This window comes from Diospyros lotus, chromosome 12 (assembly GCF_014633365.1).
Source record: "Diospyros lotus cultivar Yz01 chromosome 12, ASM1463336v1, whole genome shotgun sequence".
Classification (NCBI taxonomy): Eukaryota; Viridiplantae; Streptophyta; class Magnoliopsida; order Ericales; family Ebenaceae; genus Diospyros; species Diospyros lotus.
The window spans coordinates 7,829,791-7,851,577 of NC_068349.1; the positions used below are offsets into that span (position 1 = coordinate 7,829,791).

The 21,787-nt window shown below is 37.2% G+C and overlaps 1 protein-coding gene and 1 long non-coding RNA gene across 2 annotated transcripts in view; one reads left to right on the forward strand and one right to left on the reverse strand.

Annotated features, from left to right (window-relative positions):
• LOC127786835 (disease resistance protein RPM1-like) overlaps positions 1–21,787 on the reverse strand; it is a 117,221-nt gene that overhangs the window by 72,933 nt on the left and 22,501 nt on the right. The window contains exon 2 of the mRNA XM_052314523.1: positions 12,507–12,602. Coding sequence (XP_052170483.1) covers positions 12,507–12,602 — 96 coding nt within the window. The remainder of the gene's footprint in view (positions 1–12,506; positions 12,603–21,787) is intronic.
• LOC127786649 (uncharacterized) lies at positions 12,669–14,277 on the forward strand. The gene is made up of 3 exons (XR_008020026.1): positions 12,669–12,827; positions 12,936–13,283; positions 13,391–14,277. It is a non-coding gene; the product is annotated as an uncharacterized LOC127786649 (long non-coding RNA).

Here is a 21,787-nt window from a genome sequence, read left to right on the forward strand (position 1 = left end):
ATTTAGTCCACTATACCTAACGTTAAGCATTACATACAGGTCTTACTCCCGTGTACTATATGAAACAAGCATTGGATCCTCGTTAAAATCTGCTTGAAAGAGAATAAAGTTATCATATACGACTCCTTGGCACGATTTGACGACAACAAGAGGTCCAAGGTTGAGTCCATGAAGCCATTGGTGAGCCTTCTATCCATTCTCTTGATGTGCAGTGGATATTACGAGTATATCTCCACACCTACGCCTTCATATAGAGAATAGGAGGTGGAGATCCTTGATCCGGAGAAGATGTCTATGCCTCAGCAACCCGACGAGTATTGAAATTTTTAATTAAAATATTATAGTCAATTAAATACATTAAAATATTGTTATGTGATAGTTTGACATTGAATTCTATTATTTCTAATACAAGACCAGCTGCAACTACTACATAATAAAATACGTTAAGCACATTTTAAGGCACAAAGATGATTGTTGGGTGAGCCATCGGACGATGGAGGATGTTGTGCCCTCTAGAAGAAAATTGCATATTATTTGTATAGATACAGTAAACTAGTTGATATGTGACTTTAAAAATTGTATAAATTATTGTGAAACAAATTTATATAATAGACCTATGAAACAAATTTGTGGCCAGCAAAATTATTGCTAAAATTGATTATGATTTTTTAAATCGGTTATAAAAATTTCTTGAAATAACTTTATTTTATAATAGGTGTGGGTTAATTGTGCCTATAATGCACAACAAACTACCATATCAGGCACATTTGGAGGCCATTCGGTGACTATATGATCAAGTGTTTTATAGTATTACTACTAATCTTTAACATTGGACCAAGATGATGACATGAGATTTTTTATTACCCAAACGTATGGAAATATAATTCTTAAATAATAATTTAATTTTGTGTCTCTTGAGTTATTAGAATCCTCCCCCCCCCCCCAAAAAAAAAAGAAAAGAAAAAAAGACCAGGTAATTAGGTCAATAGTATGGCTAGATTTGATTGGCCAATTAATCTCAGTGACTTTTATTATTTTTGGGTTAATTTTTTTCTACAAACGCTTGGGTTCCATAGCCCTAAAATGATCTATGGTGTGGGAAAATTACATTCTTTGAGTTAATTATGCCTATAATGCGTAGCAAACCACTATATTTGGGTGACTTACATGTTTTATAATGATAAGTTGAACTTTTATAATGCATGAGTTGAACGATGAGGGGTGGTCAATAGTGGCTCACAAAGAGTCTTGAAGGGAATAGAAGAGATAAGAAAAAAGAGAAGAGAAGAGAAGAAAGAAGAGAGAAGAAAGTCAAACATAGATATCTTTTAGAGGATGGAGAGTGTTTTTCGCATTTTAGATTCAAAGAGCATGTTTTGATTGAAAACAACTAAAACATGATTAATTATTATCGTAAAATAAAATTAGTAATTTTACATCTCAAAACATAAAAAAAAATAAATTTTAATTAATTTATCAATTTTGGGGCCTCTCTTACTTGGGGGCTTAGGCATAGGCTTTAGTGGCCTATGTCTTCATTTCGGCTGAATAGAAATATGGAAACATAAATAAAAAATAAAAATTATTTTCCACAAATAAAGAGGCTCTTAACTTCTTTGAACATCTGTAAGTTGTTAAGTAGATATAAAATTTTCTTGTTGCATCTCTGCTGTCATAGAAATCTAGAAATGGAAATATAATTAAGGATGGCTTCAATAACATATATATATGCTACATGCATTTATTTCTTGTTGCAAATGTTGATAGTACAAATGAATGCAGAAGTAGTAAACTCTTCTCAGCCACCTGAAATTCTTAAAGGGATGTAAGGTGCTTTTAACTTAATTATGGATTTGAGTGCTTGTGATAGTTCTACTATTACTCATTGTTGCTTCCTTTTGACCAGGTCATGAACAGCTGGATTGGACGCATCTAGATTCTTATTTGATTGATCTTCTTTGAGTGTAGGGTTCCTCATTGATTTCAGACAAAGGATAATCTCTATTTTTATTTTTCGCATTTTGAAATCATATCCTCATGTTTCTGTTTTACATGATTTGCCTAATAGAAGTTTATAACCAAATGGAATGGTCTTTTGATGTGGGCATTCATTTTTACAGGTGGAGTGATGTCAGTTTGAGCAAGGCATTCGTCAGACTTCTTGTTGGTTAATACTAAAATCTGTGAATTTCTGTAAAGCTTTTCCAAGGTTGGCATTTTCTTTTTGGTTCATGTCTTGGTTATATATACGTCCTTAATTACATGTAATGTAAAACTATGATGAATAAACTTTCATTCATATATTTACGAGTGTTAAGAAATATGATTGAATACAAACTACGATCAAACCAATCAACCGAACACGAACACAGAATTTAACGTAGAAAACCCAAATCGGAAAAATCTACGGGTAAAAAGAATAAAATATCACTAATCAAAATTGGTAATACAAAAGTGCTATTAACACACACACACTGTGTAACTCTGATGATCTAATTTCATGTGACCTGAACACCTATTTATAGATCTAAAATCATCTATGGATTAATACAAAAAATCATATCTTAATTAGAATATGACGCATGAAGATATTCTTTCAGATGAGATAAATCTCAAATAAAATTGAATTTGACAATATTATGATCACAGTCAAATTCAAAGTCATAATCTCAGTTAAATTAAGAAATTCAATCACAAATAAATAAGAATTTTGAGTTACAATTATCACAATAAGAGTACAATAGTGTGATGATGTATATACAGGATGGAGGAAGACACCGTGCAAGGTATCGGCAAAATAATTATAAGGGAATCAGAAAAAGGAAGGAAGCTTCCTTTTAAGATGGTGACTTACTATAAGGAGGATTTGACAGGATTATGGATCTTTTAAATGCCTAATTGCCTCCCGTAATTTAAGGTGATTAGGAGATAGTCAGGATCGGCAATATTCCATTACTCAACAGTCTCCCTCAAGCTGATGGGATGGCGGAACGCGACACATCTTAGCTTGCTTTCTTGGAATATTGCCAAAATGCCTCAATTAAGCTGATGTGAGCACGCCAATTGACTGAAGTAGAGTGCAAAATTCTTCCTGTCCAAGACCCTTAGTAAAAATATCTGCCAATTCACGGTGAGAAGGAAATAAACTGAGGAGTGAGCAGCTTCGTTTGGATCTTCTATTGAATAAAATGACAATCCAGCTTAATGTGCTTCATTCGTATGTGGTAACCGATGTTGGAAGCTATGTGGATTATTGACGGAGTGTCTATTGCTCTTACATTATCTAATATTTTTTATCAATGTAATTGATTATCAGCTGTACCTTTTTTTGACTAAAAACTCTAGAGTCTTCTTAAGTATATATGATGTGGCTTATTTTAATCATAAACTTGGGAAGACACAAGTTGGGAATGTTGGTTGTTGACTGACTAAGAAGGAAACTTTTGTTATCAATATAAATACCAATGAAAAAAAGTAGAATATTATGCTCTTCCTTCAACTCGTATTTGTCTATTTCATTTTCCTTTCGAGTCCAACAAGTGGTATTAGAGCCTTTTCTGATCTTTGAGAGACCTGAACGTTTGAGTGAGAGAAAAAACTAGCAAGCTCATTTCCCTTTACAAGAAAAACTAACAACCACCAACCATGTCTGTGAGTAGCAGTCTTGCAACAATTATTCCACTTGTTTTTACAGGTGATAATTATCAGATTTGGGCCGTCAAGATGAAAACTTTCTTGAGAGAACTAGATCTCTAGGAAGTAGTAGTAATAGGCCAAAATCCTGCACCTCTACCTAAATATCCCACCATAGCTCAAATGAAGTATTATTCAGATGAGAAAGCTAAAAATTCAAAAGCCTCGTCTCTTATACACTCAGCTGTATCTAATACAATATTCACAAGAATAATGGCTTGTGAAACAGCTAAGGAAGCGTGGGATAGGCTTAAAGCTGAATTTCTAGGGAGTGAAAAGACTAAGCAAATTCAGGTATTGAATTTTTGAGAAGGGAATTTGAGCTGCATATTCTTGAATATTTAAAGACACTAGTCTATTAAAGAATATTATGATAAACTCATGAATACTGTGAATCAAATAAGTTTGCTAGATGAAGATCTACCAGAAAACAGGTTGGTTGAAAAGGTTTTGGTGAGCTTTCCAAAAAAGATTTGAGTCTAAAGACTTGTCTCAACTTACATTATCTAAGTTCGTAAATTTCTTGCAAACTATGGAGCAAAGGAAGGCCTACAAGCTTGAAGATACGAGCGAAGCAACGTTATTGGCAAGTCAAAAGGGCAAAACTCAATCAAATGCAGGAGGAAAGAAGGCTGCTGGTGAGACAAAAGATAAAAAGAAGGAAGAGCACCAAGGCAACAAAGGAAATGGCAGAAAATTGAGGCTTCAGCCTTGTTCTCATTGCAATAAGAAAGGCCATTCTGAAAATTATTGTTGGTACAGGCCTAGGGTTCAATGCAGGAGTTGTAAATAGTTTGGCCATGTGGAACAGATTTACAAGACAAAAACAGAGCAACAAGCTCAAGTAGCTGAGAACTCTGAACAACAGAAGGAGAAGCTATTTATGGCTCTCAAACATGAATATTGTTTTGTAGCAACTAGTAGCACTGAAGCTTGGTTAATTGATAGTGGATACACCCAGCACATGACCCCAAATGCTAATCTGTTTAGAGTATTAGATAAAAGCTATACATCAAGGGTGAAGATTGGTTATGGTAGCTTTGTAGAAGTGAAGGGCAAGGGAGACGCTATTGTTAAGACTTCTCCAGGTACAAAATCAATTCCTCATGTCTTATTTGTTCTTGAAATTATTCAGTCTGCTCAGTGTTGGTCAACTACTTGGAAAACACTACAGTTTGTATTTTCATGATAAAGTGTGTGATGTGTTTGATAAATTTGGTGCGAAGCTGTTGTCTGTTAAAATGGTTGAAAAATGCTTTCCAGTTCAATGGTAAGAAACTAAAATTCATGCCCTCCCCACTTCATTTATGAGTCTCAACTGTGGCACAAAAGATTTGCGCATTTTAATTATTCTTCTTTAAAGAAAATGCATAGTAAACGTCTAGTGTGTGGTATGTCTACTGTGCATGAACCCACTGATGTGTGTGGAATTTCCCAAATGGGTAAACAAAGTAGATTGGAATTTCCATCTAATCACGGTTGTAGAGCCTCAGATAAGCTCAACTTCTGCACGCTGATGTGTGTGGCTCAATAAAGAATCCTTCTCTTAGTGGTAGTAAATACTTCCTGCTCTTCATTGATGATTACAACAGGATGTGTTGGATATTTTTCTTAAAACAGAAATCTAAAGTATTTTATGCTTTTCAAAGATTTAAAGTCTTTGGTTGAGAATGAATGTGGTAAAAAGATTAAAAAGTTGAGGTCTATGATGAAGGTTCCTGTGTGATACAAAGCTATGTGCCAATCATGTTGCTTTTTTGAATCTTTTGTAATGTAATTAATGAATGTACTTGAAGTTTGAATGAATTGTGGTAGAGCTTAATTTCAGCTTTAGACAAGGTACCAACTCGCCTTAAATTATGGAGATTTGGTATTGACCCATACTTTTGTATCAAATATATAAGTTTTTGAAGTAATGGAATTTTTGTATCCTTCTCTTTATCTCTCTGTCGCCTTCTTCTTCAATGAAAAAACAGCACAAAACTTCCAACATCTGGTATCAGAGCCTTCTTGATCTTAGTAGGACTGTGTGTGAGAGAAAACAAGTAAGAAAACCTCACTTAAAAGCCTGAACACTTGAAAGATTTGAGTGTTTTTTTGTGATGGCTACAAGCAGCAATATCTCTGCTCCTTCTCCTCCAATCTTCACTGGAGAAAATTACCATGTTTGGTCTGTGAAAATGGAGGCATATCTCAGGGGTCTGCTACTGTGGGAAGCTGTTGAATCAGACTTTGAAACTGTAGAGCCACAGAATCCAACTCTGAATCAGCTCAAAGTATATGAAGAAAAGGTCTCTAGAAAATATAGAGCCTTGAGTTGTCTTCATTCAGCAGTAAATGAGACTATTTTTATCAGGATCATGGCATGCAAAACAGCGAAAGAAGTCTGGGATCAACTAAAGTCAGAGTTTCAAGGAAATGAAAAAACTAAACAGATGCAAATCTTCAACTTAAGGAAGGAGTTTGAACTTCTCAGGATGAAAGAAACTGAGAATGTGAAAGAGTATATTGATAGAGTTATTAAAGTTGTTAATCAAGTAAGGCTGCTGGGTGAGGATTTACCAGAAAAAAGAGTTGTGGAGAAGGTAATAGTAACTCTTCCCGAAAGATTTGAGGCAAAAATCTCTTCACTTGAAAATGCCTGGGATTTATCTAAACTTTCTCTCACGGAGCTTGTAAATGCTCTACAAGCTGTTGAACAAAGAAAGGCATTTAGAGAAGAAGAAGGCTCAACTGAAAGTGCACTTGTTGCATCTCAAAAGGCAAAAGTGCAAACAGATGATGCAAAGAAAGGCTATCATAAGAGAGGTAAAGATAAAAAGTTTAATCAAAACTACAAAGGAAGAAATAGAAAAGGCAAGTATCCACCTTGTCATCACTGTAAGAAGACAAATCATACTGAAAATTATTGCTGGTACAGACCGGGGGTCCAATGCAAATCCTGCAAGCAGTTTGGACATGTTGAAAGGATTTGTCCAGGAAATTCTAGTCAACAAAATCAAGCTCAACCTGCTCAAGTCATAGAAGGATCTGAAATTCAAGAGGATAAACTTTTTGTTGCTGCCACAGTTGAGAGATGTTTAGCTGCAACTCAAAACACTGATGCCTGGATGATTGACAGTGGTTGTACTCATCATATGACAGCAAACTTTGAAAATTTTAGAACTTTGGACAGAACATATTCTTCCAAAGTAAAGCTTGGTGATGGGAGACTAGTGGATGTCAAAGGCAAAGGTGTTGTGTCTGTGCAAACTTCATCAGGTACAAAGCTTATCTCTGATGTGTTGTTTGTGCCTGAAATTCAACATAACTTACTAAGTGTTGGTCAACTGTTAGACAAGAATTATTCACTTGAATTCAAGAACAAGTTCTGTGAAATTATAGATCCTTCTGGTACAAAGCTTCTGACAATCAGAATGTACAATAGGAGCTTTAATATTGACTGGAAAAATGATGAAGTTAAAGCTTTAGTTAGTATTGAATCAGACTCTTGTCTGTGGCACAAGAGGCTGGGGCACATAAATTATGATGCCTTGAAGTTGCTTGAAAAGGAGAAAATGGTGAATGATTTGCCTGTTGTGACTGTAATTTCTGATGTTTGTGGTACTTGTCAACTTGGTAAGTTGAGTAAAACTCCATTTCCTCTAAACCAAGCTTGGAGAGCAACTGAGAAGCTCCAGCTGGTTCATACAGATATATGTGGACCCATGAGTATACCTTCTTACAATGGCAGCAAATATTTTCTCTTGTTTATTGATGATTTTTCAAGGTATTGCTGGGTCTATTTTCTCAAAAACAAATCCGAAGTATTTTCGATGTTTCATAAATTCAAGGCTGCGGCAGAAAATCAAAGTGAGCAAATGATCAAAACTTTAAGATCCGATAATGGGGCAGAATATATTTCTTCTCAATTCCAGTCGTTCCTTCAAAAGGTAGGCATTCATCATCAACTCACAGTCGCTTATACACCTCAACAAAATGGTGTAAGTGAAAGAAAAAATAGATCAGTCATGAACATGGCAAGGTGCTTGTTGTTTGAAAAAGGATTGCCAAAGAAGTTGTGGGCTGAAGCAGTTAATACAGCTGTGCATTTGCAGAATAGACTTTCAACTAAAGCTGTTAATGGTAAAACACCTTATGAAGTCTGGACAGGTGTTAAATCATCAGTAAGACATCTAAAAATCTTTGGCAGCATCTGTTATACCTATGTACCAGAGGCAAAAAGAGACAAATTGGATCAAAGAGCTAATGCTGGTATATTTGTTGGTTATAGTACTACTTCAAAAGGATACAGAATTTTAAATCCTAAAACTGAGAAGGTTTATGTGAGCAGGAGTGTGAAGTTTAATGAAAAAGATGCATGGAATTGGGAGAAAATGATTGGAGAGTCTTCAAACCAAAACACTAATGGTGAAAATGCATCAAAGACTCATGGTGAAACCTTTGAGGAGGACTCTGATAATGAAAATTATGCTGTGGGAGGTATGAGACCTCTACAAGATATCTACAACAGATGCAATGTTGCTGTATTGGAACCTGTCACAGTTGATCAAGCTTTGCAGTGTCCAAAATGGAAAGTAGCCATGGAGGAAGAATTTAACATGATAGTCAAGAATGACACATGGTTACTTGTTGACAGACCAGAAGATCAACAAGTAATTGGTACAAAGTGGGTATTCAGAGTTAAGATGAATCCTGATGGCTCAATCAAAAAATACAAGGCAAGATTGGTAGTGAAAGGCTACTCTCAGCAGCAAGGTATTGACTTCACTGAAACCTTTGCTCCCGTAGCTAGATTTGATACAATTAGATTGTTGTTTTCTATTGCTGCTCACAGAGGCTGGAAAGTTTATCAACTTGATGTTAAATCTGCATTCCTCAATGGTATTCTTGAGGAGAAAATTTATATTGAGCAGCCTGATGGTTTTGCTATTGAAAGTGCTGCTGATAAAGTTTATTTGTTGAAAAAGGCATTATATGGCTTAAAACAGGCTCCTAGAGCCTGGTATGCAAAAATTGATGGTTATTTGCTTGACTTGGGATTTGAAAGAAGCATCAATGAAGCAACATTGTATGTGAAGGAATTGGTTGCTGAAATTCTAATTGTTTCAATCTATGTTGATGATATTCTTGTTATCGGAAGTAATTCAAATTCTGTGAAAGAATTTAGGAAACAAATGGAGGGCATGTTTGAGATGAATGATTTGGGGGAGATGTGTTATTTTTTGGGAATGGAAGTGTCTCAGGTTTCAACAGGCATTTTCATTTCTCAAAAGAAATATGCAATAGATTTGCTGAAGAAATTCTCTCTAACTAGTTGCAAAGCTGTTAGTACTCCAGCAGTTCAAGGATTGAAATTACAAGTTGATGATGGGTCAGCTTCTGTTTATCCTTCAATCTTTAGGAGTTTGGTTGGTTCTTTGTTGTATTTATCAATCACAAGGCCAGACATAATGTATGCAACCAGCATTCTATCAAGATATATGCACATGCCAACTGAAAATCATTTCACAGCAGCCAAAAGGGTCCTGAGGTATATTCAGGGGACAATTTCATATGGTGTGATGTTTAGGAGGAGTTCAGCTCTGAACTTGCTAGGATTCACTGATAGTGATTGGGCTGGATCACTTGAAGATTCAAAAAGCACCTCAGGCTATTGCTTTACTCTTGGATCAGGTGTTATATGTTGGAGTTCAAGAAAACAAGGCTTTGTTGCTCAATCAACTGCAGAGGCAGAATATATGGCTGCATCTGCTGCTGTTAATCAAGCCTTATGGCTGAGAAAAGTTATTAATGAACTGAAGTTTAAGCAAGAAGCTGCTACAAAGATTTTGTGTGATAACAAGTCTGCTGTTGCAATGGTTAAAAATCCAGTTTTTCATGGAAAAACTAAATACATTAAAATCAAATATCATGCTATTAGAGAAGCAGAAAAGGAAGGTGAAGTTGTGCTATTACATTGTTCAGCAGAAGAGCAAGTTGCTGATATTTTTATTAAAGGGCTGCAGAAGAATAGATTCGAAGAACTTAGAGACAAGCTTGGTGTTGTGCATAGCTCTTGCATCAAGGAGGAGTGATGAAGGTTCCTGTGTGATACAAAGCTATGTGCCAATCATGTTGCTTTTTTGAATCTTTTGTAATGTAATTAATGAATGTACTTGAAGTTTGAATGAATTGTGGTAGAGCTTAATTTCAGCTTTAGACAAGGTACCAACTCTCCTTAAATTATGGAGATTTGGTATTGACCCATACTTTTGTATCAAATATATAAGTTTTTGAAGTAATGGAATTTTTGTATCCTTCTCTTTATCTCTCCGTCGCCTTCTTCTTCAATGAAAAAACATCACAAAACTTCCAACATAATAATGGGATTGATTTCACTTCACATGAGTGAGAATTTTCTTTAGGTAGCATGTATTCATCATCAATTGACAATTGCTTACACTCCATAGAAAAATGGAGTGTGTGAGAGGAAGAATAGGTCTATAACAAGCATGGCAAGGTGTTTGCTATTTGAAAAAAATTACCAAAACAATTCTGGGCAGAATTAGTAAAAACTTAAGTGTATTTACTTAATAGATCGCCAACTAAAGCTCTTGAAGGTAAAACACCCTATGAGTTGTGGTTTGGAGTCCAACCATCTGTTAGGCACCTCAAGATCTTTGGTTGTTTATGTTACACACAAGTTCCTGAAGTAAAAGATAGCAACTTTGCTAAAGAGTTGACGCTGGAGTGTTTGTTGGGTGTAATAGGCATTCAAAAGGCTACAAAGTTTTGAATTTGAAGTCTCAAAAAGGTGTTGTGAGCGTAAATGTCAAGTTTGCTGAGCATGCTGCTTAGGATGTTAGTGTCATTGTCCTAATACTAGATTTAGATAACATCTAGTGTGTGTTTTGGGCTAATGATATATCTTGTATATTAATAAATGGTCATATATTCATTTATACCTTTCCAATTATATATGAATGAGTCCCTAGATATTCTGATGATTTTATTCTTAAACAATTAAGAATATGTGACAAAGATCTATAATTTATGATTTTTGCAAAGTAATTCCCGATTCTTAGATTTTTTAGAAAGGGAATATGATTAATTGATTATGAACTGTCACATAGACTATTACCATTATTGTTGTTCAACTTGCCAGTCAACTCGTACGAGTTTACAAGTCATGAAGGTTTAAACAAGTCAACTCGCTTGTAGAATTAGTTTTTCATATAATCAGAGTTGACTCATGATTTAAAATGATAAACTCAAGCAACTCATATCAAGTTTGCTGAGTTTAATTTTGGCAAAATTTTTCGATAAGAGAGTAAATGTTTCCATCTCTAACCAACATATATATATTTTGACATGTGACGTGTGCTATATTTTCACGACAATATTATATATATATATATTGATGTAATATTATATTTTACTCGAGTATTAAAAAGACTTACTCGAATAAATTTATTAATGTATTTATAAACAAAATTATTCACGAACTATTCACGAGGCAATAATCAAGCTTGCTCGCCATCCTCTAAACGATACAGCTCACAAACTTATAATCGAGCTTGCTCGCGAGCCTCTGTTCGTATTAGCTAGCTTGAGCTCAATTCATTTACAAACCAAATTTAAAGTTAAGACTAAAGTTTGACTAATTTACCTTAATGAACGAACTCGAATGAGGTTTTAATGAGCCGGCTCATTTGCCATCCTGTTGTTGCTGCATAAAATTTGCTCTACTACCAAATTTGACGGGGGACTGCCAGAATTTTAGGAAAGATTGAAAAAGAAAGCAAAGTAGAAGAAAAAGCAAGAACAAAGGGAGAAAAGAGAGCTCAAATAATCAAAGACGTTTTGTGAATGCCTCGTGCCTATTTATTGGCAAAATTCTATCCTAATTAGAACATTCTTATGAAATCATTTCCAAGCTATAAAAGATGAAACTAACTAAAAGATAACAAGAGAAAACCTATATCAGACATAACTCTAGACTCTAAATGAAAGATAAACTAAAAAGATTAACGGAATACATCAACTAATATCCTATCATACTAATAATCCTTATTCCTTATCATATATGTATATACACACACTAACAACCAGTTTACTGAAGAGTTACAAGCTAAAACAGCATCTGATAATACAAAAATGACTGATATGAAAGAGAACTTTTGGTTAAATCTGAGGCACTATAAGATTTTTTGAAATGTCAACATAGGGGTAACTTAGAAACTTTATCCTGACAGAAAAATTCGGTTCCAGCTGTCGCCATGCCGAAAGGTAATATAAACTTCTGAGATGCCCTTGATTTTCAGGTAATCTTCATCTTGTCTGCCTTGGAGCCTCCGAATCAGTTCATTTTGCATATCTGCAAAAGCAAGTGACTTCAGATAGATGAGGAACTCAATGCCTGCTGGGACATTCTCCAGCAATTCACAGTGGATAATCCTGAGATCTTCGAGCTGTGGCATTGCCCCATGTTCCACTGACACCCTCCTCAGCTGCTTCAAGTCATGGAGATGCAATACCTTAAGTGCTTGGAACCCTCCAGCCATGAAATGCAACTCTCCACCATCATAAGCATCGCGAAGTTGAAGCTCCACTAGATTTGGTAGAGCTTGAAGAGGCTCAAGTGGATTCAATCTTAGCCTACTCCACCTCAGCCGCAGTTTCACAAGGTTATCCATCGAAGATATCCATGGCGGTAGCTTCTCCAAGTTTCCTTGCAGCCATATCCGCTGAAGATATGGTGGAGGAGAAGACATGGACTGGAGGTCAAGGATCTCATGCTCCTCTATTGAACTCAAATCTAATGACCGAAGGTTCTTTAGGTTTTCGATGGAAGAGCACAGTGCCACCCCATCTTCTCTCCTCAATTTGGTAATGCCCAACTTTCTGAGTTGGGTTAACTTTCCTACCTCAATCAATATATCACTACTTTGATCTGCTTCAACAAAGCAGAGCTTTTGCAAAGATCGCAGGTCCCCCATTCCCAATGGTGCCTTAAAACCATAAGTGGCGTAAAAGGGTGAAGATGTTCCTTTCTGGTAACGGTACACCAAAAGATGGCGTAATTCTTTGAGCTTTCGGATTTCAACAGGCAATTCAGTCACGTCAGCATGCTTGAGATCCAATGTCTCCAGGTAAAGAAGCCCCCCAATAGAGCGTGGAATTTCTTTCACCCTTGTTTCTCTCAAGTTTATACATCTTAAAAGGTATAACTTACAGATTTCTTCTGGAAAAATCTGCAGCTGTGCACCCTGCAAATCTAATACTTTTAGCAGCCTGAGACTTCCGGCAAGCAATCTAGAGATGCGTGATTTAGGTGGCAGATCTCTTACCCCGAACATGAACAGAGAACGAAGTTGGGAGTCCTTCCTGCTTTCTTTCACTTCTCTACACGTTCCATGAATTGACAAGCGCCGGAGTTTTTCAGGCCAGGGTGCATTGTTTTTATTGGCTATCGCTACAAAATTTAGTTCTCCAGACTTTGAAAGAGCAATTTCTCGCAGAAGGTCATGGACTCGGCATGCGCTAACCCTTCCATTTCTAGTTGTTTTGGCTATTTGGACTAGGCTTCTATCAACAAGCTCATTGAGGTAATCCTCTGCTATTTCTTCTGGCATTTGCCCTTCTCTTCTTTCAACAAATCCTTCTGCCATCCATAATCTGATCAATTTCATACGTTTAATGAAACAATTCTCAGGGAAAATGCTCAAGTATAGGAAACACACTTTCAAGTAACTTGGCAAATGATCATAACTGAGCAACAGTACTTGCTTCATACTCTCGAGCTTTCTGTTTCCTTCGATATGAGCACCAAGGCTGCGGTTAACTTTCTCCCATTCATCTATTTTACCCTTCTCTTTAGTTGACAGAAGGCCCCCAATTGCCACAATTGCAAGCGGCAAGCCTTCACATCTTCCTAGGATTTCTCGAGAAAGTTTCTCCAAGTGTGGAGGACTAGAGTCTGCTCTGAATGCCTTTCTGCAAAATAATTTCCAAGACAAATCCTCAGTCAAGGGTTTCAGATTATATATCTGATCATCAAATCTTGTGCAGGCAGTCCGAGCTATATCAGCATGTCGGGTTGTGACCATCACTCGGCTCCCAAATTGAGAGTTAGGGAATGCATATGTTAGAGCTTCCCATGCCTCTATACCCCATATATCATCCAAAACAATTACATACCTCTTTTGATTCAGGAATTCGTTGATTTTCATTTTCAGGCCTTCTATTTTCATGGTCTTAACTTCTTGGGGGATTCGTTGCTTGATTTGTTCAAACAGTTGCTGAATTATGTCTTTCAGGATCTCTTTAATCATGAATGACTCTGTAACTGTGATCCAAGCTTGGATCTGGAAATGGCTTTTCACTATTGCATCATCGTAAACCTTTTTTACCAGGGTGGTTTTCCCTGTCCCCCCCATTCCAACCACTGAGATTACCCTGAGTCCAGGCTCACCCTTCAAAAGGTACTCAATCAGCTGCCCCTTGGGCTTGTCTATTCCTACTAACCCAGCTTCCTCTACAAGAAGAGCATCCACTCGGCAATCGTGCCACGATCTGCTGTTAGAATTAAAGGTGGATGAGGTCGAGCCCTCCTCTTCCGGTGTAAGTCTGCGACGGTATGTCTTATGCTCCTTTAAGTTTTTGACTCTTTCTTTGATGTCTTTCAGTTTTCTATCAATTTGGTGGCCAGCCTTCAAGTTCAGGATGCATTGAAAAGCTTTGAGGATAAAGCCATAGATCCCCTCCCTGTGAGGGTACATTGAATGAAGCTTGAACTCGTCGAGGACGTCTTCCATATCATAAACAACATTGCGCATTTGCTTAACCCATACATCAATCTCTTGATCGCTCTCTTTGTCTGTATCTGCATCCCCTAGAAAAGCCCTCATCCTATCCAATTCATCCGTGATGCACCGAACTTCTCCCCGCGCATCGCTGAATCGGTTCAAGGCTCCGCTCCGCAAAAGTGCAACTAGGTTGTTGAGTAGAAAGTTGACTACACTTTCTGCCATTTGCCTCTTAGAACTTGTGCTTCTGTCTCTCAAGAAACCTGTCCAACAAGCAGTGATCCTCTCTATGGTTTAGATATGAAGAAATGTCTCACCGCATATGCTATCCGCGGAGGTATTCTCCCAAACTCTTTGTGGAGTAAAGATACTATTGTTTAGCTGGTTTGAGGATAAAGCTTTGTGGAGTGAAAAGGCTGAATTGGAATGTAAAGGAAAAGTGGGGATAAAAAAGGAGCATGTTGCTCAAAGCATGGCCAAATATGGGGGAATAAAGCTAACACAACCATTTTGTCAACCAATATCGGACTTTCACGATCTCTTTTCACTGTGGCATACTGTGCTTGTTGCTGATACCTTTCTTTTGTTTGTGGGTTGCATGTGATTATGTTGCTTCTGTGAAATATCATCAAACAAACAAAAGAGCAACAATGAGCTTTTCTTTGCCACTTTGACTGACCATTTTGAAGCCTCAGTTTCAAACAACTGAAATGAAAGAGAAAGCTTTAGCTTCCAAGTTTCAATGGTGGGCACAGCAAAATTGCTTGCCCACTTTAAATGACATGACAATAATACAAAAGAAAGTAATATTCTGTCACTTTGCTTGGATGAAGAATAGGAAAGTAATGAAGGTGGAATTATTGTAATACTGTAGGTACGTCAAAATAAATATATTTATGAATTTAATAACACAACCTTGTAATTTATTACAAAGTCAAAAAAAAAATTATTTTTCAAAATTATGCTAGACTTTAGAAAATATCTTAAAAGATCATCTCTAGAGAAAACATATATATATTTTTTAATTTGAGTTATACTTCAAATCTTATCGACAATAATTTCTTCTTTTGTTCACTAGGATCGGGCTACACATAACATGGTTGACAATCATCCATCATTGACTTGGGACTTGTTAGAATTGCGATTATATTGGGATAAATTTCCTAATGATAAGATAAGTATTTAGAATTTAAATTTATTTCAAATTCATTCGTATTTGAATTTTAACAATATGATGGGATACACTATTGGAATTTGAATTGAATTCAAATTCCTAAAGAGTTATGCTTATCTATATTTCTATGATACCTATAAATAGGCATAGAAGTCAATGAAAAATAGACAATAATCAGAATCAGCTTCTGGTTGCTCATATACTGTCTTCGGCATCACCATTCGAGTCTTGGACGGATAAGGATGGACGTACAAGAAAGTTTTTGTAGTTTTCTTCTACAGAGGTTGTTAGACAAATCAGATTCGATTATTCTACTGTGATCCAAGTATTTTACATATCATTTGCAATTTTATTAAAAGTTCTACAATGATATCAGAGCTTTTGTTTATTTGTCTACACCGTTGTGATTGACCATTCGTGGTTATGATTTTAGTAACTTGTGATATTTTTCTATGTGAAATAATTTTATGGTCTCTCTGTCCACTGCGATCCAACTCTTGATATTTTTACGCAAAAATTATCTTTTTATTTGCCCGCTGCAATCAAGATATGACTGAGGTAGTCATCGATGGCCATGTCCGTCACGGTTGCTGGGCTTGCTACTCCTCGGTTATCCTCGCGATGGCTGAGGCCCTATCGGCGGCGACCATGTTCGTCATGACTAGTGGCTGAGGTCATCCCCAGCAGTTGTGTATATGTCACGACTAGTGGGAGATCTATCGTTGGAGGCTGAAATCGGCCATGGTCGTGGTTAATGATGTCTTGGCCGAGACCCTTTTCCTTCTGCCATGGCCGACGATCAGTCGTTTTTGCTCGTTGCTGGTGATCGCCATAGTCGTCGCCTTCTGCCAAGGCCATCGATTCAAGTTTAATGCCCGACATGGTCATCGATTCAAATAGACAGCGGTTGCGTTCGTCGTTGCCAATGAGAGGTCCAATCGCAGTGGCCGATTCTTCGTGTGTCTCGCCATGACCGGTCACCATGGAGTGGCCGTGGCCGAAGGTTTGTCGTGGCTCGCCATGGAGTGATGGTGGCCATGTTCATGAGCTGTTGAGACTGTCTTCGCCTCGTTAGTTCACTACGGCTTTGGCTGGCAATGCCATGGCCGACCGGTTGAGTATTTCTTCTTGACCATGGCGTTGGTCTCCTCCCCTCCTTTTTTTTCGAACAACGGCCTTTGTGGCCACTATTTAGGTAGAAAGTCGGGTGGCTAAAGCCGCCGCGATGATGGGTGAGGAATGAGATGGGGCGACCGACTATGATTGTGAGAAGAAGCAAATGTGGCCGACGGTGGAAGGAGAAAGAGGTGGCGATGACGACGACGCAAGGGAGCCCAGTAAACCCTAAGTGATAAATGGGGGAAAAAGACCCATTATGTGTTGGGTTGACCCACTCGATTTGATCTAGATTGGGTTAACCCAATCCATAAAGAGATCCATGAGTGGATCTAAGGCTGGCCAATGAATTTGTTAAATTAGGCTGGGCTTGGGCTTACTTTTGGTCCATTTGTTTTATTAATAAATTGGACCAGTTTTTAATTTAAAATTATTTGGGCCTTAATTTTGTATTAGGCCATATTGTTGGGATTTTATTTAATTATTTAGATTATACTTTTGGGCCATTAATTAATTAGTTTAATTTTGAGCCTAAAATTATAAATTAAATAATAAATCCATTTTTAGATTAATAATAATAATAATAAAATCAGAATTATTTTTGGAATATCTAATTCTAGAATGCTAATTTTTGTAATTAGTAAAATTATTTTCATGACATTTATAATGTGTTTAATTTTGTCATGATAATTGTTTTGATTATTGTTTTAGACCATAAATTAATAAGTTTAATTTTGAGTCTAAAATTATAAATAGATGTGTTGTGCCACATTTTTTGCTCAATATAAATTAACTTAATTAATTATCTGTTGTCTACAAATGTTTAGTTTTATTTGCTTGTTGATAATTAATTTTGGTTTAGTACCAATCTTAGGCTTTGTGTGGGTCTTAATATATTGTTAGATTATGTGGATCAGTTCCACATAAGCAATTGAGTCATAGCATTTTTGGTTATGCGTCAAGGGTGATGACTTTGAAGCCTAGCGATCTATTGATCCCGAAATGCATAGCTAAATGTTCGATTTAATTGTTTGCCTTGAATATGTGCATTGAATATCTTTTGTTGTCTTTGATTCAATGATCAATGGCCACCAGTTCAGTTGCTGGAAGCATGACCATGATAGATAAGTTGGATGGGTCCAACTACTCCACATGGGAGAAGCAAATTCAGTATCTACTTCAAATGGAGAAAGTATGGGACGTTTTGGAGACTTCACATCCCATGCCACAAGGGAAAAATGTTTCCTTGGCAACACAGCGGGCCTATGATAAATGGCTTGAGAGGGACCCTTATGCTTGTCTTACGATGCTTGTTAGCATGCAGGCTGACCTCATGGGCCAATTTGAGTCTTGCCAGATTGCTATGGAAATGTGGTAAACGATGAAGATTACTTTTGGTCAGACATCTGCAACAAAGCTTCGTTCTTTACAATTAAAATTTCAATAGTATGTCAAGGACCCAAGATACAACATGGCTGAGCATCTAAGAGTGATGAGTTCAATCATCAGAGATCTTCTGAGTGTAGGAGTAATGCTTACTAATGAGCATCAACTCCTAGGGGTGATAAGATCCTTGCCTGACCCTGAGTGGTCTCAAATGAAGTTCCTTATGACATATAGTGAAAATATCAAAACTTTTGATGATATTTCACGTCACTTAGAGCTTGAGGTGGAGTGCATCGAAGTGAACCGTGTAGCAGCTTTTGTAGCCAAGGTCGACAGACGTGAGGGTTTTGGGCCCAAACGCAAGAGATAAGGATCGAGGGCATCAGGCCCTACACCTAAGATTGGCAAAGGCAAAGAAAGGTGCACATGGAAAGAAAGATTTGTCCAAACTGAAATGCTACAATTGTAAGAAGAAAGGTCACTTCGCTCGAGATTGTCCAAAGCTGAAGAAGGTACATTTCTTTTCTTGTTCCCCCTTGATTCATGTTTGCTCGCATGCATTAGTTGCATACTTACTTCTTGTGTGGATTGTGGATGCAGGAGCAACATGACATGTAAGTGTTGAGAAAAAAGGGTTTGTGGATTACCATCAGGTGCCAGCGGGAACTCAATACTTCATGCTTGGGAATGGCGCACAAGAGGAAGTTCTTGGAGTTGGTTCGTTCTAGCTCAAGATGAAGAATGGCAAGATTCTACTCCTAAAGGATGTTATGCATGCTCTTGGATTCTAGTGTAATATATTATCAGTAGCATGTTTATTAGGACAAAGTTATTCTTTTCTTTTCTGTGATACTGGCATGAACATTTATTTGGATGATACATTCTTTGGTAGTGATTTTCTAGTGAATGGTTTTTTCAAACTTAATTTGGATCACGTTTATGATAACCATTCTATTGCTTTAGTTTCTTCTACTTCTTTTATTGTAAATATTGATTGTGACTTATGGCACAAAAGACTTAACCATGTGAGCCAAGAAAGAATGGCAAGGCTAGCACGAGAAAGTCTATTAGGATCTCTCAGTAAAGTGAGACTCACTATGTGTGAGCCTTATTATAATACTCGGGAAATTCTTGAGGTTATACATGGGATTTTACGAGAGGTATAAGTGGAATTTTTGGAAGAATAGGGCTATAGAGTACACTATCATAGTTTTAAGTGACCGAATCAACCACAAGGAGTACACTGGACCCTAGATGTTTAAGAAAAATAATATAGTATCGATGAGTGATTCGAGGTATGATTTTAGGTGTCAAATGAATTAGGATTGGGAACGATTTTTGGTACAACTGTGAATCAGGCTGAAAAATCGAATCGATGTAGGAAAATTTTGAAAAGTCAACGGAGTGTTTTGAGAACCTATATTTTATATGTAGAACAACCCTTAAGTGATTTTGGATTGAAATGAAAGGACTTAGGGTCAAATCAATCAATCGGGCCTAAGTATAATTTACTAATTTTGCCCGAGAAAGGTCAAAAAGATAGTTTTTCAAAAATTTCAAGAATGAAATGAAGAGTACAAAACTTGTGGGCCTTAGTGATGTTATTGGAAAGATTATAGGCTTCAAGGAAATGGGCAAACTGAGATTGGAAGAAACAAGGGGGCCAAAGTGTAATTAATCAAAGTGCAGTGTTGCCAAAGTGTAATTAATCAAATTGCAGTGTGAACACTACAAAAACGGTTGCCGCACTGCCGCCGCACGTGGAGTTATTTTCTGGCAATGGAACGACCAAGAGAGGGCTGGGAAAGGTTATATACGGTGCCTGGAAGCTTGGAGGCCAACCCTTGGCCTTTGATTGGCCGAGTTGTGGCCAAGTTTTGGCTATAAATAGAGGTTGAAGTGGCCAAAACTTTCAAAGATTTAAAGCTCAAATCGAAGGCATTAAAGGGTAAATCGAATAGCAAGGATAGAGGGCTTTTGATCCTTGAGAGTAGTAGAGCATTTCTGAAAAGTTTGGTGAGCAAAGGAGTAGAAATGAGCAAGATTCGAGGCTTCATCGGAGCCCTAGATGGATGGTTTGGCTAAGTCTTCAAGCGTCGGTTGGACCCTTTCCGGTGCTCCTTTCAAACCATTCTTAGTGCCATGTTAATCGACTGAAGCTGTAGAAGAAGATGGCATTGAAATCCAACATCGCCGGTGTACCGACGCTGGAGAAGACGACCGACGCGTGAAACTCACGCATTAGTCTCATTCTCTAGAAAAATTTTGAGATTGGCAAGGTGAAGTGACTTGTGCAAATTTTGAGATTGGCAAGAAAATCGAGGTCGTTAACGCAAATTAAGGCATTCTGAATAATTTCGAGGTGAGTAGTTTTACCCTAAAACTTGGTTTATTGTGAGTGTTCCTACCCTAAAAATTTGGTATTTGTTCTACCTAAATGTGTTATGATTTCATGTAAAATGGTTTTGTTGCATGTGAACAATTTAACCGGTGACGGTTGGTTTCATGTGAGAGGTTAGCCCCAAAACGTTTTATACATGTGCATTGTATTTTATGCAATAAATAATGTTCATAAAATGTTGTTTATATGATGCATTGAATTGTGATATGTGGCATTGTGATGAGTTTTGTGTTGTTCATATGGGATGTCAGCCTAAGATGTTGTCTAGATAGTATAGCCGTAGTTTCCCAAGAGTGTTGTCGGAATAACATATAGGGGTATCTTGTGTTGGTGTGCATGCCGGGATAACTGCCTAGGGTTCCGTGCCAGGCCGTATGACTAGGGAAGTTGCACTAGGATGATTCGTTGTCCCTATGAGATATGAATTGGGAATGGGTAATGTTTTCGGAATTCTTTTAAGTGGGAACGTAATCCCTGACGTATTTATGGTGAGCCGGGTTCTTGCGTTGATATTGAACCTCCTGGGTCGGGAGTGGTAACGATTGTTCCTGAGGTGTCGGGGAGATGCGTTGACTTTGCCCCTCTTAAACTAGGACTGTGTTGTGTCGATGTGATGATATTGCCTTTAGAGATATTGCTCTTTCCCTATAGTTAGGTTAAGCGTTGTGAGGGATTTTCTTGGGGTAGGGCTTATCGCGTTGTGTCGTTTTGCTTCATGTCTTGTATTCATTTATGAAAACGTGTTTTGAGCTTTCACTTAGATGGTTCATCATCTAGTATGGACTATGTCCCTGAAATATTCAAACGTTCTAGGTGAAAGTAGCGGCGCAAGGGGGAAAAGGATTGTCGATGAGTGATGGTGATTAGAAAATAGTTTATAGTATATCATTTTCAATTATGTTGTATATTTTGATTACGTCATGTAAAACGATGGTTTGACTTTAAGGTTATGAATAAGATGATTTCGATTGTATACCATTTGAAGTTTCGATCTAGCTTCCGCAATTGAGATGTATTACCTGTCTTAGTTTATTAATGATTATAAGTTAATATACTGAGAAGGTGTAACGGGATTGTTAGGAAATGATTTATATGTTGAGTTTCTGTTGGAAAAAAATATATCCCCAAAATCTTATGTTATCTAACACCCTGGAAGAGCGGGGTGTTACACTTGCTTAGCCTGTAAAGCCAAGAGAAAACCTTTTGGTAAGGCTTCCCATGCATCTT